Source organism: Ceratosolen solmsi, unplaced genomic scaffold (assembly GCF_000503995.2).
Source record: "Ceratosolen solmsi marchali unplaced genomic scaffold, CerSol_1.0 scaffold7, whole genome shotgun sequence".
NCBI lineage: Eukaryota > Metazoa > Arthropoda > Insecta > Hymenoptera > Agaonidae > Ceratosolen > Ceratosolen solmsi.
In genome coordinates, this window is record NW_011948413.1 from 8477579 (window position 1) to 8494105 (window position 16527).

General features: G+C 30.2%; 1 protein-coding gene across 1 annotated transcript in view; it reads left to right on the forward strand.

The window, feature by feature from the left end:
- Positions 1 to 12697, forward strand: part of LOC105367665 (hemicentin-2) — a 63990-nt gene extending 51293 nt beyond the window's left edge. The window contains exons 11-13 of the mRNA XM_011506432.1: positions 8076 to 8324; positions 9326 to 9660; positions 12299 to 12697. Coding sequence (XP_011504734.1) covers positions 8076 to 8324; positions 9326 to 9660; positions 12299 to 12442 — 728 coding nt within the window. The 3' untranslated portion in view covers positions 12443 to 12697. The remainder of the gene's footprint in view (positions 1 to 8075; positions 8325 to 9325; positions 9661 to 12298) is intronic.
- The last annotated feature ends 3830 nt before the right edge of the window (positions 12698 to 16527 follow it).

Consider the following 16527-nt stretch of genomic DNA (forward strand, 5'->3'; position numbering starts at 1 on the left):
ACATGAATAAGTTTCCGTAGAGGTGTTCATAAATTTAAAAGGCATTGGTATTTTCATATTTGTTTCATATTTGCAAACTCTATACACTATCTGCGTTTGTGCAAGATTCACTTGGTATGTCATTCATACTAAGTACTATGTATGTTTGTATATAAATACATATATAAATACATACATATATATATATATATATATATATAGTTTTGCTCATGTTCGCGCGCGCGCGTGGTTGTGTATTTATTGCGAGTTTGATTTACGAGAAAGCTCATGCGTAAGATTACTGTTGTTGCACAAACAGTATTCCTTCCTATATTCTAAACTTTACACGCACGCACACACACACACACACACACACACACATAAAATCCACTCATGCGTATAAACGCTCGCGCGTTCATATTTATATATACATAAATATATGTCTAGATTTGTTTATTAACAGATAAAATATAGTGTTAATTTACATTTTATTTTTGCGGTTAATGTGTATGCGTTTGCGTGTGAGTTAGCGTATGTAGAACTTTACTTAATTGAATAATATTGAGAATCTTGATGAATATGTAAAGTAGTAATAAATCGTGTTATAGCGTTTTGACAAATTCATCAATAAGGTAGAGGAGTAAAACTATTAAATGGCAATCACTCGGATAGAAGGCAATAAGCGCCGTCGGTATTAATTCTCGAAGAATTAATATTGAAAATTGTGCGACGTCTATTTCTCTTGGGTCAAGGACAGATGTTTGTTTACCGCTAAATATTGAAGCGAGCGATAGAGTATATTTGCTTTCGAATGGGCAAAATGAGACACTCGCGTACCAATATTACAACGACGTCGTGGCTCCATCGTAATTCTTTTGTTTGCTGAAAAGATGGTGCTCTCACTGAGTAAATGCGGATATTAAATTATTTATTATAATATTTGTGCTATTAAAGTTGGGAGGAAAATTATTGTATACAGCAAGATAATGAGCGGGGGAAGAGTAAAGGTGTAACAAGTAACCAAAGGTTGATGAAGAAAATTGTATGTTATTTCGTGATCTCACGTTGAAGAAGCTCGGGCTAATCCATTAGGAAAATTAAGCATGGGTAAGACTTCTGCCTCGTCGTTCCGATTGAACATAGTTACGTGTCCTCGTCTTATTACGAAGCAGTTCCTGCTGCGGACGGAATAAGAAATAAGGTAACTACTTCCTTTAATCTCGACCTGAGTTGAAGAGCGAAAGATGGTGGAAAATAAATGATTCTTGTGGTGCGTATAAGCCGAAGGAGCTCTTTTAAAAACGGCTGCTATAATAACATCTTGGAGAGTAATTTGAAAGAGAATATCCTTTCATTAATTGCTAAAATAATGGATTTAAATTTTCTATGTATATATATATATATATATATATATATAGTGTAGTATTCGAGAGAGAACATTTTGAAATTTTAAATAAAAATGAAGACGGTACAACTTGAAGTGTATTTTTACTTCAAGGGTGCTACTAAAATTCTTTTCATTTTGATTAAAATATTTCTGCTTAAAAGGAATTATATATATATATATATATAGTTTTTTTAATTATCCTCAATAAACAAACAGAAAAAAAATACTATAAAAATTTTACCAATTTTTAACGTTTAGTCAGTTTATGAAGTCGCGTCATAATTTCATTTAATCGATCAATACAATTTAAACTGGCACGATTAAAAAATAAATGAATTTCAATTAAATATTCCTTCAAAATTAATAAATAAATATAATTAATTTTGTTTCAATCAATAATATTTTATTGTGATAATTGAAAAATCGTATAAAAATATTTACTTTATTTATTACATTATAATTACGGGTGTTTAAAATAATATATGTTCGAATAAATTTTATTTATTTATTCCATTTGAAGAGAAACTTATTGTTTTCGTTAATTTTGATATTGATTGTAAAGAATGTTTTAGATGAATTTCATTGAAATTCGTTATTATTAATATGAAAAGTTATGTTTAATGTAAAATTATATTTAAATTAATTATAATCTAAAAGCAGTACGCACGGTTGATTAAACTAAAATACTCTTTATTAAAAATGAAATATAAGTTTTATTAAAATAAATGATCGACTTCTCTAATTCATTCTTTATCAGTGTTCTAAAGCAATCAAATATTATGTTATTATAAAATATCTTATTTTTCTTATTTACTTTTGCACGATAGTCAATTAAAACTGCAGCAGATAGCTTATAGACGGGATTTTTTTTTTTTTTTTTTTTTTTTTTTTTTTTTTTTTTTTTTTTTTTTTTTTTTTTGATAACACATCTCGTTAAAAGTCTATTTAAAAAATTAATTTCTAAAAATACATAAATAACTGCTATTATTTGTTATTGCACGTCGGAATAACATAAAAAAAAAAAAAAAAAAAAAAATCGGAGAAGGGGGGAAAGATTAGTGTCCGCACGAGCGAGGGAAAATTAAATGCCGAGTTGTGAAAGGAGAATTGCTGAGAGATGGAATAAAAAGAAAAGAGTGAAAAAGAAAGATATTTCTTTAAAGACTTGCATTAAAAATTCAATAAGAGCTTTGGCGACAAGAATAATTTACTTTACTGGGCAATTCGTCGCTTGCGCTGCAAATTTCTAGGGGCGTGGATATGAGGTCATCTCGGAAGCAATTTTTAGCAACATATAAGCCCGCGATCTCATGCCCTTCGAATGTTCAATATTTCCCGTATGGACTTTGGCGCTTGTTTGCCCCACGTGGTTGGTTTTAGAATGCAATTCTTACGAAATTGGTTTGAGGTTTCCATGGGATTACTTCGATTTAGGGAAAATTGTCCTGGACTATACCGAGAAAATGCGATGATAGCATGCGTGTCGAAAGGAGTTGCCCAAGGCTTCTTCCTGTCTTCTTCACGTGCGTAATAGACGCTCTTAGATTTTATTCTGAGAAATTGGAGATTCATATAATACCAATACACTCGATCAATAGGAAGGCAAACATACCAATATCGTTTTTCTCTCTCTCTCTCTCTCTCTCTCTCTCTCTCTCTCTCTCTCTCTCTCTCTCGTAATATATATGTGTATAGATAAGTAGTTTATAGGAGCTCTCTGATATGTCAAAGTCAAATGCCAATTATGATAAATAATCAATAACGGCAATGTAAAGAGCAGAAGATAATAATAATGAATTTCTTACTTATTTCAAGGTAGCCAGTACTTTGGTTTTTATATTGTTAAACAAGAGATAATAATGAGTATCAATCGGAGTATAAAGAGGATTTTTTAACCAAAGTATTTAAATGTGTTAACTAGACTTATATTATTCATATATAATTAGAACTTTATTTATTATGAAGTCAGAGTATCAATAAAATCTGTAGTTTCATTGGTATAACATATACTTATAATTTTTATATAAATTTTTTAAGTGATGATTTTTGTTTACCAAGTTGTTTACACTAAAGCAAGTTTTATGTTCGATTTTCATATTAGTGTGCCATTCATCTATTAAAATGATTAGTAATATAATTTAATGCACAAACACTATGTTAAATATACACTGAAATACCAAGAATCTTGAGACATAACTTTACTGCATAAAAGCAGGCTAATGGAATCACAGAGGAACACGTACACTGCATGAAAGCCCTTATTATTACTTTGCAAACGATTTCACAAATACCAAGATTATTCGTTTGCTTAGCATACGAACTGCTGTATGTAGTCCTTATATATAAGTATATCAATTATAAATAAATTTCGAGCAATTTTAAGATGGAAAGAAGAGATTACTCGATAGTAAGACTTAATTCGCGATTGCGGCGAAATTCTTTCTCTTCATCTATCTAATAAATTCGAAATTTATCGTTATACATATATTTTCACGTAATTGCGATAATTTTCCTACGCTCCACCAAGAACAGCTAAAAGATCAAATCAATAGAAATCTTCTACAACATGGGAAAGTAGAGAAAACTACGGGTTATAGTATAAAGTCTTAATTATTTTTTTCAATCCCAAGGCATGTCAGTTTAGCAATTTCAATGCTTTTCACGCTAGAAAAAGAGCATCAAGTTCTAGAAACGCAGTGATGGGGCTCTTACACTTATGTATACCGTTATTCTATTTTAAGACTATAACGTTCGACTTTAAATTGCTTTACTTTCCCATTGCCTATCAAAGTCCTATGAAAGTTTAACGAATACAGGAGAAGAAAGAACGCGGAGTACTTATGCTTTCTTCTCTAGATTCTAGTAACTGTCTTTTTCCCACTTCTCTTCTATCTTCATCAATTATTCTCTCCCTCGGTTTCGCTCGCGCCCTCTCTTTCTCTCTCTCTCTCTCTCTCTCTCTCTCCCTCTCTCTCTCTCTCTCTCTCTCTCTCTATCATTGCAACTTTATCTCGTTTTAAAACGTTTGTAAGGAAAGCAATTAATTGTCAAATTTGTTCGAGTATTTTACATTGATCGTAAAAGGCGACTCAGCGCATTGGGCGACTCCAATTATAGATATTTCAAAACTCAGTGCTTCCGAGTTTAATTTAATATAATTGTTTGATTCTTTTGTGTTTGAATTTCTTCATTTGGATAATAATTTTTACATGAACAATTCTGGTCAATGTTTATTGTTATTGAAAATTATATGTAAAAATTTTTTTCAACCATTTTGATGTTATAACAGATCACCCGATCTTTTTCAATTCTCTATTTTTCTTAATCATTTAATTTGTTCAAGGAATGAATGAATTTACGCCAGTAACTGATTTCATCTTTTTTTCTATACACCTACGACAAATTATTTATATAAATTTCATATGTAGTAGTATTAAAGTAGAAATATAAAATTAAACTACAATAATGGATAATATAAGTATATATTGAATTACATATATATTTTGTGTGTGATGGATAAATTATTCTATGAAACAGTTGTTTTTTTTTTTTTTATTTTTGTTTTTTTGTTTTTTTTTTTTGTTTTTCATTGAAAACAATCGAGGATTCGTCAAAAACTGAAAACATGTTTTTTCATTGCACTATTGGAAAAGCTTTGCCAGGTTAACTTTAGCAACTTTGAAAAACCTTGTTGAAGTTCTTTATTCCATATATTTATTTACCTAACATTGTCGTCTTTTATATATTTTTTTAAGTATAAATCATCCAATTCCTCACAAGAATCTATTTTGATTTTGAAAATCTTATTCCTTCGGCTTAAATACGACTCACTACTTACATTCGAAAAATTCTATTTGTTTACATTCGAAAAAGTATTTGTATTTCCTATCACAATATCGCAAACTTTTTTGTATCGTAATACTCCAACTGTCACGCGCATGGCTTGTAAAATTGGCCTCCGGTGAAATTCTCATCTGCATTTTTATATTCTTCGCCTAGACACTTCGAACAAGTTCGTTAGTAAATAAATTAGTAAATTAATACCGCTGTCTTTATTTAATTAAATTCATTTCAATGATTTCTTAATTTTTCTTTGTGAAACTAAATATTTAATATTATATAATAGCCTTTACGGACATACTCAATTTGCTAAATTTAATAACTAATGAGTTATTTAACAATGACAATTTTCTTATGAAGATTAATCAAATTTTCCTAAAATAATCGCATAATAAAATAGGACATCATATTATTAATCGTTAAGGCCAAAATGTTTATAAACTAAATACGTAGATAAAATTATTCTAATAATTTCTTCGATTAGTTTCTTAATAGTTTCACTGTTGAACCTATGATCTATAATATCGTTTAGTTGGTTAACCAAAGATTTATTGAAAATAATATTTATTGATGAAAACAATTTAGAATCTAAGTTCACGATGGTCCAAAAATTAGATACTCGCCATTATAATAACGCTTATTCTGCAAAAATTGCAAAAATCAACGTTTATCAGAAATAATGTAAAATTATTGATGCTTTACTCATTTCATTAAGAATATTTACATAAATAGAAAGTGCACATTATCAACTTTTAATATTCTTGCTACCATTGATTCTATCATTATCAACATATTTTTATCCTAAATAATGTTAATAAACTTTAATTTTTTTTTTTTTGTTAACAAATGCTTATTTCGCTATTAGCGACTGAGCTATGATGCCATGGTAATATGTGTACCTACGTTAATTATTATCAAGCTCATTAATTCGTACACGCGGCAGCTTGTACTATTTAACATTGAACGAGTAGAGCGCAAACGCGTGGATAAAGCCAATACTGCCACGGCGCGTTTTGAATTTCGAGGACAAGTGGAGATAGAGGACAAAAGAGGTCCATAATTCCATGATGAATTGTCAAAGATAAACATCTAATTTACTTGCGGTGGTTCGTTAAAATGATGATTTTAATGGTCGATGCAAATCAAAGGAACGGATATTTTTATTTGCCGTGCAATTTTCTCTAAAACGTAAGATTATGTTTTAAAGCAGACATATGAATTTTCATGGGCGTTGATTCTCTTTGGAAAATAATAAATGGCGAAATTCTTAATACGTTTTAACAAAGTGATCCATCAGTTTCATTATGGTGCCTTCATATACATATATATATATATATTTTATTATATATTTTGTATTATAGGTTTTTATTGACATTATTAATAAATATATAATAAACATTTTTAATTTAATTGGTTAATTTGATAATAAAATATAAATAGAAAGATGTCAAATTTCTCACCCTGTGAGCCATTAATGAAAACAATGCCCAATTAATAAAATTGTTTTTTTTAATTTCAAAATTATTTTCACTATTAATCAAAATAAATAATTAATTTTCTTAATCCAATTTCTTATCCAATTACCACATGAAAACAAAAATAATAATACCCTTCAATTTTTACAATTTCCATCCGATTAGTATATATCGCATCACAATGGAATTGGCATAAAACATAAAAATTAGTTTAGACGAGAAGTTATTCGAAAGTTTTAGCTCTCAGAAAAACTATATGTGCACTTGATCACGTAATGTTGATTTAACTTTTTAATTCAACTTGATAAATAAATTCAGCCAGCTGGAAAAAGTTAATTTATTCTAATTTACTTAATTTATGAAGAACTTTCCTTTAAATAATTTTAAAATTTGATTATTTTCCAATAAGAACTTCATAATATTCCTAGTATAAAAACAAACATTAATGCTCGAATAAACATGTTCTAATTCAAATTACTGAATCTCTTTTAAGCAGAATTTTCGATCTCTATCACGCATATTAATTAAACTTTACGAAGTAGTATTAAAGTTCTATTGTACTTAAAAGCATAACTTTTCACTACTACCAGTTCCATTTAATACAATTTAGTTTCTTCATAACAAAAAGTTATAATTAATAATATTATTCGATAAATGTAAAATTCATAAATTAATATTACTCTGTAAGTAAATAACTGTAGGATATACAAATCCATAAAGGATTAATATTAGTAATATTATATTGCAATGTCGCTTATTAATAAATTGATTAAGTCTACAAGGATAAGATAAATTGTAGGGAGAAAATAACTAAGAAATTTTGAAAACCGTCAGATTTATGATTCGTAAGTTTGCTCGCAATCATATGCTTTCAAAATTATATAAAATAATTGCAATCGTTATTATTCTTATGATGTAAAACTTGTTTAAATTGCGATGCAACAATATGATATAAATGTAAGGTGTTGTTAGATTAAAAAAATATAAAAAGTACCGGCATACTATGACTGATTTCTTTTCTTTTTTTTTCTTCTCTCCTTCTTTCTTCATTGCTTTTTCAAATAATTTTCTTAGATTTGTTGAAGCTTATAAAAGTCTTATGTCGATGATGAATATCTTAGAAGAAGCACCTATAGGATCAAATAATGGATAGTAAATTTTATCTTAGGTATTAAAAGTACTTGTAAAAATCTGATGTAAATTCATGACTCGAAGAGCGGAGTCCTCCTTGTTACGTAATCTCGGGGCATAAAAAAATATAGTAATAGGCACTGCGATTCCCATTATCAATATTTTACGCGAATAGCTAACATATTTTTATCCCACTAAGGCAATTCAGAGTGAGAAAGTATTTTATATAGTTTTTTTTCTTTTATTTTTGTCGCTCCGTCCAGGAAATACAAGCGGCTCGGTATTTAGTCCGCTGCTGCTTGGCTTGGCGGCAACGGCAACAATTTTGACCCTCGCTGTAGCCGGAATTTTAGCGGCTCTATACAGGAAGCACTCGAACGGTCAGACAGGAAGTCCGAAGCACGCTCCCATCGTGTGCGAACCTCCTAATGCCGGCTCAACTACTCCCGTACACCCCCAGACTAAGCAGGCGGTCGATGATATCGACCCCGACATCATACCTAATGAATACGGTAAGCAGCCTTCACATTTTTTTCATTCCCTCCCACTTTGCTTTCAAAAAACTCTTTCGGACAATCTCTATTAATGATTTCGCGCGTGCATTACATCTATATTTATATATTCATATATACAATTCATGTATACAATAAATTTACGTAGATTGGGTCTTGCTGATTATAAAAGAATAAAGAATAAAATTTATCTCATAATAAAGTCGGTAGTAATAAATAATTGTGTATTTTAAGAAGACGCATTATCAATTTCCAGGACTCTTTTATAATGCTAATTTTTACTGACCTGTCGTAAGAATTACGATAATTAAATTATTAATCTATTTATTGTTAAATTGTATGATTGAGATGATAAACTTCCTCCCGTATCCTTTATAAAACGTATATGAATTGTCGGAACATCATTGTCAATGCGTTGTTTTCCAAGAATTTTCATAATTAAGTGGCTACGATTATCATTAAAGCATAAATAAACTCTACTTTCGTGTACGTCGATACCATACGTCGTGTACGACGTTATCATAATTCTCCTCCTTGATATACAAAAAGGATTCAAAATTACCAATCAACATTAAACGAGATGATTAACGTGAAAATAACGAAACACGAAGCCGCGAAAGCTTTGAATTCATCGTATCCGTCCTTCCGAATGATTAGTCCACGCATCCCCCACCCCTCCGCCGGCCACAATCCCGCCCCATGTTCACGTAAACGCACTCGATCTGCCCTCGATAGGAAATTAATTAATAAGGTAATCAGGCGCGCAGCTACGTTTATTCCAACGAAAATTCGCGTTTATCCCAAAGGCTATCGCCGATCACTCGCTGCCATGCCCAACACTCGCCGAGCTCCATAATTGCGTAAATAAGTAGGAAGTCGGGTACGCGCGGCCCGCCCGCCTAAGTCTGCCCCTTAATCGAGTAATCGACTTAGCGCACAGCCACCACACGCCAATGACTTGGGCATGCACGGGGCTTCGCTTGAAAATACGCTTTTCGCAGAGAGAAGACCCTTGACGTACACGCCCGTGTACAAGACGCCCCCGCAAAGGCGACGAAGAGATCGCGGCAACGGAGGCGGCGCCGCGAGCACCGACGAGCTTAACTCGTCGCCGGAGAAGAAGCCGATGGTCGACCTCCGCACCGGCGACGCAGCCCCCTTGACCGAGACCCTGGCTACGGCCAGCGTTAGATTCAACCACAATCACCACCAGCACCACCACCTCCACCACTTGGCGCACACGACGTCGCCCAACAGTGCCTACGGCGACTCGCCAACGCTCGCCGACTTCAAGCAGATGGCATTCGACGCCTACAATCAGCGAAACAACCAAAATGTAAGAGGGAACACGCCACTTCCATGTTGTTGTTGTCGTTCATAATCGCGGCTATACGAGGATAGTGAGAAAGGATTTCGTCGGGATAATGCTGGAAGATCCGCGATCGTTGATCCATCCATGAATATTGCCAGACACGTTGACACGCGATGCCAAAACTTACTTATGCACGCTCGATTAAAGTGCAAAAACTACCACTGTTTATATATATATATATATATATATATATATATATATATTTCAATAAATGTGTGTGCGCGTGTGCGCGTGTATGTATTTCAGGAGCTATTCCTTCTACTCGACTTTTATATAGTTTGTGAAAAAATTTGGCAAAAAGTTTGAAACGGGAAATAAAATATTGTTTGAAACTTCGGGCGTATTTTACACAAGATAAATGAACATCTATTTTTATAGACAGATTTCTAACCTTCCTTTTCACATTTCTCGATATGTTCGAGAATTATCGAAGCTCAGCAGCTATGATTATATCGCGATATTCTATGATTTTCGATCAATTATAATGATAATGTTACTTTTGTCGGCTATTGGAGATTTTAGCCGCTGATGATTATTATTCGATTTTACGCTCAACGTATTTTGATGAAAATGTAATCAATCCTCTCTTCTACATTTAATGCAGAAAGTTACATTGAAGAACGAATGTGCTCGTTTCAAAAATAAAAACATAAAAACACACACACACACACACACACATTTTAATACACTAATGATTAATTTTATACGTATTTAGATATATTTTAATGTCTGAAAGAAAAAGCAATATTAGCTATTAGACAGATTTTTGGAAATATTTTATGAATGAATTGAACGGTAATAGATTTTTAACAATTTTAGAAAAATAGTGACTTTTTAAATTGTTGTAAATAGTCTTAACTTTTGAATTGACTTAATATCGAAATTATTTTCATAAAATATCAAATGCTGTTTATATGTTGGTGGAATCGAAGATATTTATTGTGGAATATACGAGGAATTACACCAAAGCCCCATTGCATGAAATTTTGTTCAATATAAATTATTCTAAACATTTGCAAACAGTAGTATACACAATACAAAAATTTATAAAAGAAAGAAAAAGTAAGCTCTATGACATATTATACTCTCATAATTAGAATTTCACTTCAATGTTCTTCTTCTTTTTTTCTTTTTTCAACAAAAATATACTGACGATTGCGCGACCTCTTTCTTTCCAAATAATTTTAAATAGCTAATTTCTACTTAACTGTAGAAATACACAGATAACAAAGTAAACGATCGCTTAGAGTCATCCACTTTAACTTTCTCGTTTTAGGAGACTCAGTGTTATCTGCACTTCTGCTAGCTTAATTATCTCCGAGGTTTTCTCAATAATTTAAGAATGCACTCGTCAATACGCTTTTATATCTTTTCCAAAACGCCGATTAAACTCAAAATATAAATTAAGCATTATAAAATGTCTTCGACAATTCAATAATTATTATTCAATAATAATTTTTAAATGCAATAACTAAAATATATTGGTTGGTTGGCATTATTATTTAATTCGAATAAAGAATTTAAACATTCATAATTTCATTAAATCTAGATGCTCCCACATTTTCATTTGTCTCCAACTCCAAACAGAGTGCTTGGCAATATGTTACTTTGGTTAATTTCTATTTAATATTGTATATTACCATATATACTTTGATCAGAGTAAATAGTCGTTCACTTTTTGATTTCTCCCGAGAATTTCATGCGATGCTATTTTAATTTTTTAATTTTCATTCCAGCTCATATTGTTAAACTCTTTTATAGTTTTTTTTTTCTTTTTTCTTTTTTTTTTATGTTTATTATTATTATTATTATTATTATTATTATTATTATTATTATTATTATAAATGTACGCAAAGTATGTGATATTTCTGTTATAAAAATTTTTAATTTTCAGCTTTGCCTCTTTCATATCTCGCCAAAACGTGTGAAAAATTTTATATAATATATCATATAAATATACGCACCTTCTTCTACTTTTATAAAAATAATTAGTTTCAAAATTTAAAGCGAATGACAGCGAATCTAATATTGCATTTGCCAATCTTATAGCGTACATTAAGTTCTTTGACAATTCACGCGAACTTTAGGCAGCAGACAGAGTTATCTCAATTATTATCAAATACGAAGGAATTATATTCCAATATAATTGGATGGACACAATAATCTCCATTTATTACTATAACAATATCACAATAACCTTAATTCTTTATCCTCATAAAATTTACAATACTTAATGGTCTAAACGAATTTTCCTCTAAGCAATAGATTGGCAACACACTTTACTTTTCCTTTTATAATCTTTTGCGTTCATTTTTGACGTTCATTAAGCGAATATCTATAAGCAAATATCTTAGCCACTCTAGGTGAAAATACAAAGAAATCTCGACTAAATTCACCATTGTCGACTTTTAATAACACAATTATCTTAAAAATTCTTATGAATGTAGCTATAATTAGCAATAATTAAGCAATAATCCCTATAAGATACGCTATTTTTCTACACAATAATCAATAACGTATGAAATTATCGTTAAACCCGTGAGCTCTCCTATCATTTCTCGACGTACTAACGTTATCCCTGTTTGCCCTATAATATTTGCAGGTGTATTATAGTCTACAGAGAGCGAGCAAAGGTATCTCTACGATGCCACAGAGGCCTGTTTCCTCGTCGGTCTCCGCCCACGGCAAGATACATCAGCCTGAGGTGGTTACGCGTTCCAACCGAATCCAAGAGAGTTGTATATAAGACACTTTTTCAACTATATACGTATGAAACATCTGGAGTAGCAAAGATGGGAGCGAGACGTTATGAAGCAGTTCAGTTTGTGCAAGAGCTTTGATCAATGTAAAGAAAATATCGTGTTGGTGAGCAGTGATAATTGTTAATTGTGTGAATCTGCGGTAAAATATTATTAAGCATAGTAAAGATCTGCTTGAGTAAGTTAAGTAATGAAAATTTAAATATGAAAAATTATATAATTCGAATCAACGTCATTTTGACGTCTGCACGTTGAATTTTGTGTACAATTATACAATGGAGAAAAATGGTATTCTCGTTATTGACCAACTATGGTTAATTGTTTAATAATTATTTCGATTGTTAATACTAGAAACTACTAATTCTTACTAAGTATAATAATTTCTTTTAATAGTTTAACAATAATCGAATACATATAATACATTGTTATTATAAACCGAGTGAACCATGACATACTCTTAATAAATAAACTATTTCTTTTCGTTTAATTTAAAATAATTTATATATATATATATATATATATATATATATATATATATATATATATATATATATATGTAATATCAATAATATTTCTAAAATATATTTACATTTATTTCTTAAATATATATGCCTATAGATTATATATCTTGTTACGTCGGTCACTTTGAAGCGCTTCTAAATGCCTTATTATTTTTGTTTAACATTATAAACTTATAAATACTAATACAATATGTATAATATTATTAAATCTCTAAAATTCAATTAATAAAATTAATTAATTATGAGACAGTACTGTAATTTGTGGATATATGTTTAAAACTCATATATTATTTTATGATCAAAGATATGTCAATAAATACTTGAGTAATGTTTTAATATATATATATATATATATATATAAATATATTGTATTGTCAATTTTATTATAAGTCAAATTGTGACTATAAACATTAAGAATAATTTATAAAAGTTCTGGCAAAATATCGAAAAATTTGGCAAAACTTACTATTACATATAAAATAAATTTTTCCAGTTTTTATTTTTTTTAAAATTTTTAATCTAAATATAATTTATATTATAATAAATATTATTTTTGTTAAACACGTCATATAAAATATTATATTTAATTTTAAAATATAATCCATTTAAATAATAAATAGAGTAGAAAATGTAACTCTATGTACTTATTTCTAGACAAAAGAGAAATATTAAGATAACCATTTTTCTTCATGTAAATATAAATTTGATAAATGCGTCTACGACAGAACAAAACATAATTATGACAAGTATTCATCGTTTTATTTCCTAGTACAAAATATCAAAAGTATTCTGCTCTTAATTTTTATTATTAAAACTTTATCCAAATCTATATTTGGTTAATTCTCGAGAATATTCGCTTTACGAAAAAGATTATTTCAGCAATTCAATGCTTGGCGTCATTCATCAAAGCCATATTATTGCCGATTATTATGAAAAAAGATCATTAATTTATAAACGATAGAAGACATATCTTTAAAAAAAAAAAAAAAAGAACAAAAAACCGAAAAAAAAACAATTATTCATCAGAATTTTACGCATAAAAACGTAGATTCACTCTTTAAGAGAATCTAATCGATTGCTATTTTCAGACGTGCATCGTTTAAAGTGAGTGTACACTTGTGTGTATTGATGTGACGTAAAAGTTTACGGTTTACTTGATTGTAATTCTTGATTGTTGAATTGTACAAAAACGAAAAGAAAAAAAAATTAATAAAAACTAGAGTGTTTTCATCTGCAGCTGAACAGAGGCAAAACAGCTCCTTTATTTATCGCTTATGTCTAGTGAATCTCGTGAAAATTTAATTGTGCATAACCTAGATATTTATTTCTATCATTCATATAGATTGTTATGTGTCTTGAATGACAATTTTAATAATATATTTCTTTAGAAGTAATGTCGTTTTTTTAAAAAACAAAAATATAAAAATAATTCTTATATTCAAAAAGCCATATCTTGATTGTACTACCTTGGAAGTGTCTTAGTAATATAACAAAATACATGAATAGATTAAATTTTATTATTAAAGTATTAAAACTATATTAGGAAATTCATGTATTTAAATTAAAAAAAAAAAAAAAATGAAATAAATGTGTAATAACGAATATCAAAACAAACTCATGGAAATCAAAATAGAGTAACATAAATTTGCACAAAAAATATCAATCCATTTATGAATTCATAATAAATTAATAATCAACATAGGCAACATATATTTGATATATCCAGAAAGAGCATCGATAATTTATCCATAATAAATTAATAATTAACGCAGACATATATTTTTTATATGTAAATAAAGGCAAGAATGCATAGTTTTAGCTATTAATATATGCATCAACTGCTTTATGATTTTCTAATACTCTGAATAAATCATGTATTATGTATTCAAAATATTTTACATTGTTTAGAGGATGAAAATGATAAAGCAATATATGTAATATTATAAATAAATATCGGTACTAGTAAATTGCAAAGGCTTAATACATAATTGTCAGCTGTAAAAATTTGTACAAATTTTCATCAACTTCTAAGTGAATACAACGGAAAATCCTATAATCATTGCTACCAAGTCATTGTAGTTGAATACTTCACTTTTCATAAAATACTCAAGTTTACGTAAGCGATTTCTTGATATTCTAAATTTATTATGGCCATTAATACGTTTGCGATACATCACTGACTCAATACTTCATCGTAGTAAGCGTAAACGAATTTATCCTTCGATTTTTCAATTCACTCGATCGGCATACCCACACGCGCGCGCACGCATCCACGCACGCCAACTACGAGGACGATACAGAACCACTGGTATCGTATCGCGACGGATCTGCTTTTTCCATTTACGTTTCTGTATTGAAAAGCAACGGAACAACATAGTTGTAGTTTAGGGAGGGCATTCAATCACTGACTCTTTCAGCAATTCACTACTTCGTTGCCTGGTAGTTCTGGCCTCTCCATCCACTTCGCCATTCCAGGCGTCCCGACGACGACAAGCGCCGAGGGAGGAAATTTTCAGCAGCGCTTGCTTCTAAACCCCTTCCCCGACTCCAATCCATACACACGCGCGCGCGTTTCCCTCCCCGCCCTTCCCGCTGCGCGGCGACCGCGGTGAGAGTTGTTTCTGTTTTGCCTTTCTTTGCTCGTCAACGGTCTCATCCCTTGTCATTTGTCCCACTCCTGTCAGTTCCCAAACTGTGCTAGAGAGAGAGAGAGAGAGAGAGAGAGAGAGAGACGAAAGGACAGATTCTCAAATACACCAAGCAAAACGATAGCTAAAAATCTCAACTAGTTGAAAGTATTTTATGGACAGAGTTGAGGAGGACGCTTACTCCCAATTACGATACACCCGTATTTGCAACAAATAACATGTCGAATACGATATATTAGACTCATTTGTACTTCTAATGAAATTCATGTGTGAAAAGTTCAAGCTAATATTTATGTTTTGACGGTGTTGTAAAAATTTGTGGTCGTAAATGCAAAAATTTTATGCCTAAGGAATGACTAATAATGGCATGTTAATATTAGCATAATTTCATTTATTTTAATAAAGAAAAATTCATTACGTAAATACATTAACATTGATGAAATTTTTTTAAATGCTAAACTCGTCATTTGCATAAATAACAAATGCATTTCAACTTGCTTTTGTGAAACAAGAAATACAAATAAACTATTAATTGCGATTTGTTTGAAATGTTTTAAAGATATTTTTTTTTATTTTTTTTTTTTTTTTTTTTTTTAATAAAATTTTGCTGAAACAGAACTGCGAGATTATTTAAAAATTAGGGACGGAATTCGAAAGTATTTATGAAAAAAAAAATATCTAAAACTACTTCGTCGATTATTTTCCACGGCGCTTGTTTCTCTATATTTCTCTCCTCTTTCCAAATAACTTGAACAGCCCAATTAAAGAATATTATAATTTTGAATGTAATAAAAATACCTTTCATATTTCACGTGAGTAAATAATACTTTGGACAATGTCGCATTAGCTTATATAAGAATACAAGATGTAGTAGAGAGTAGAAAAGAAAATAAAAATATGAGC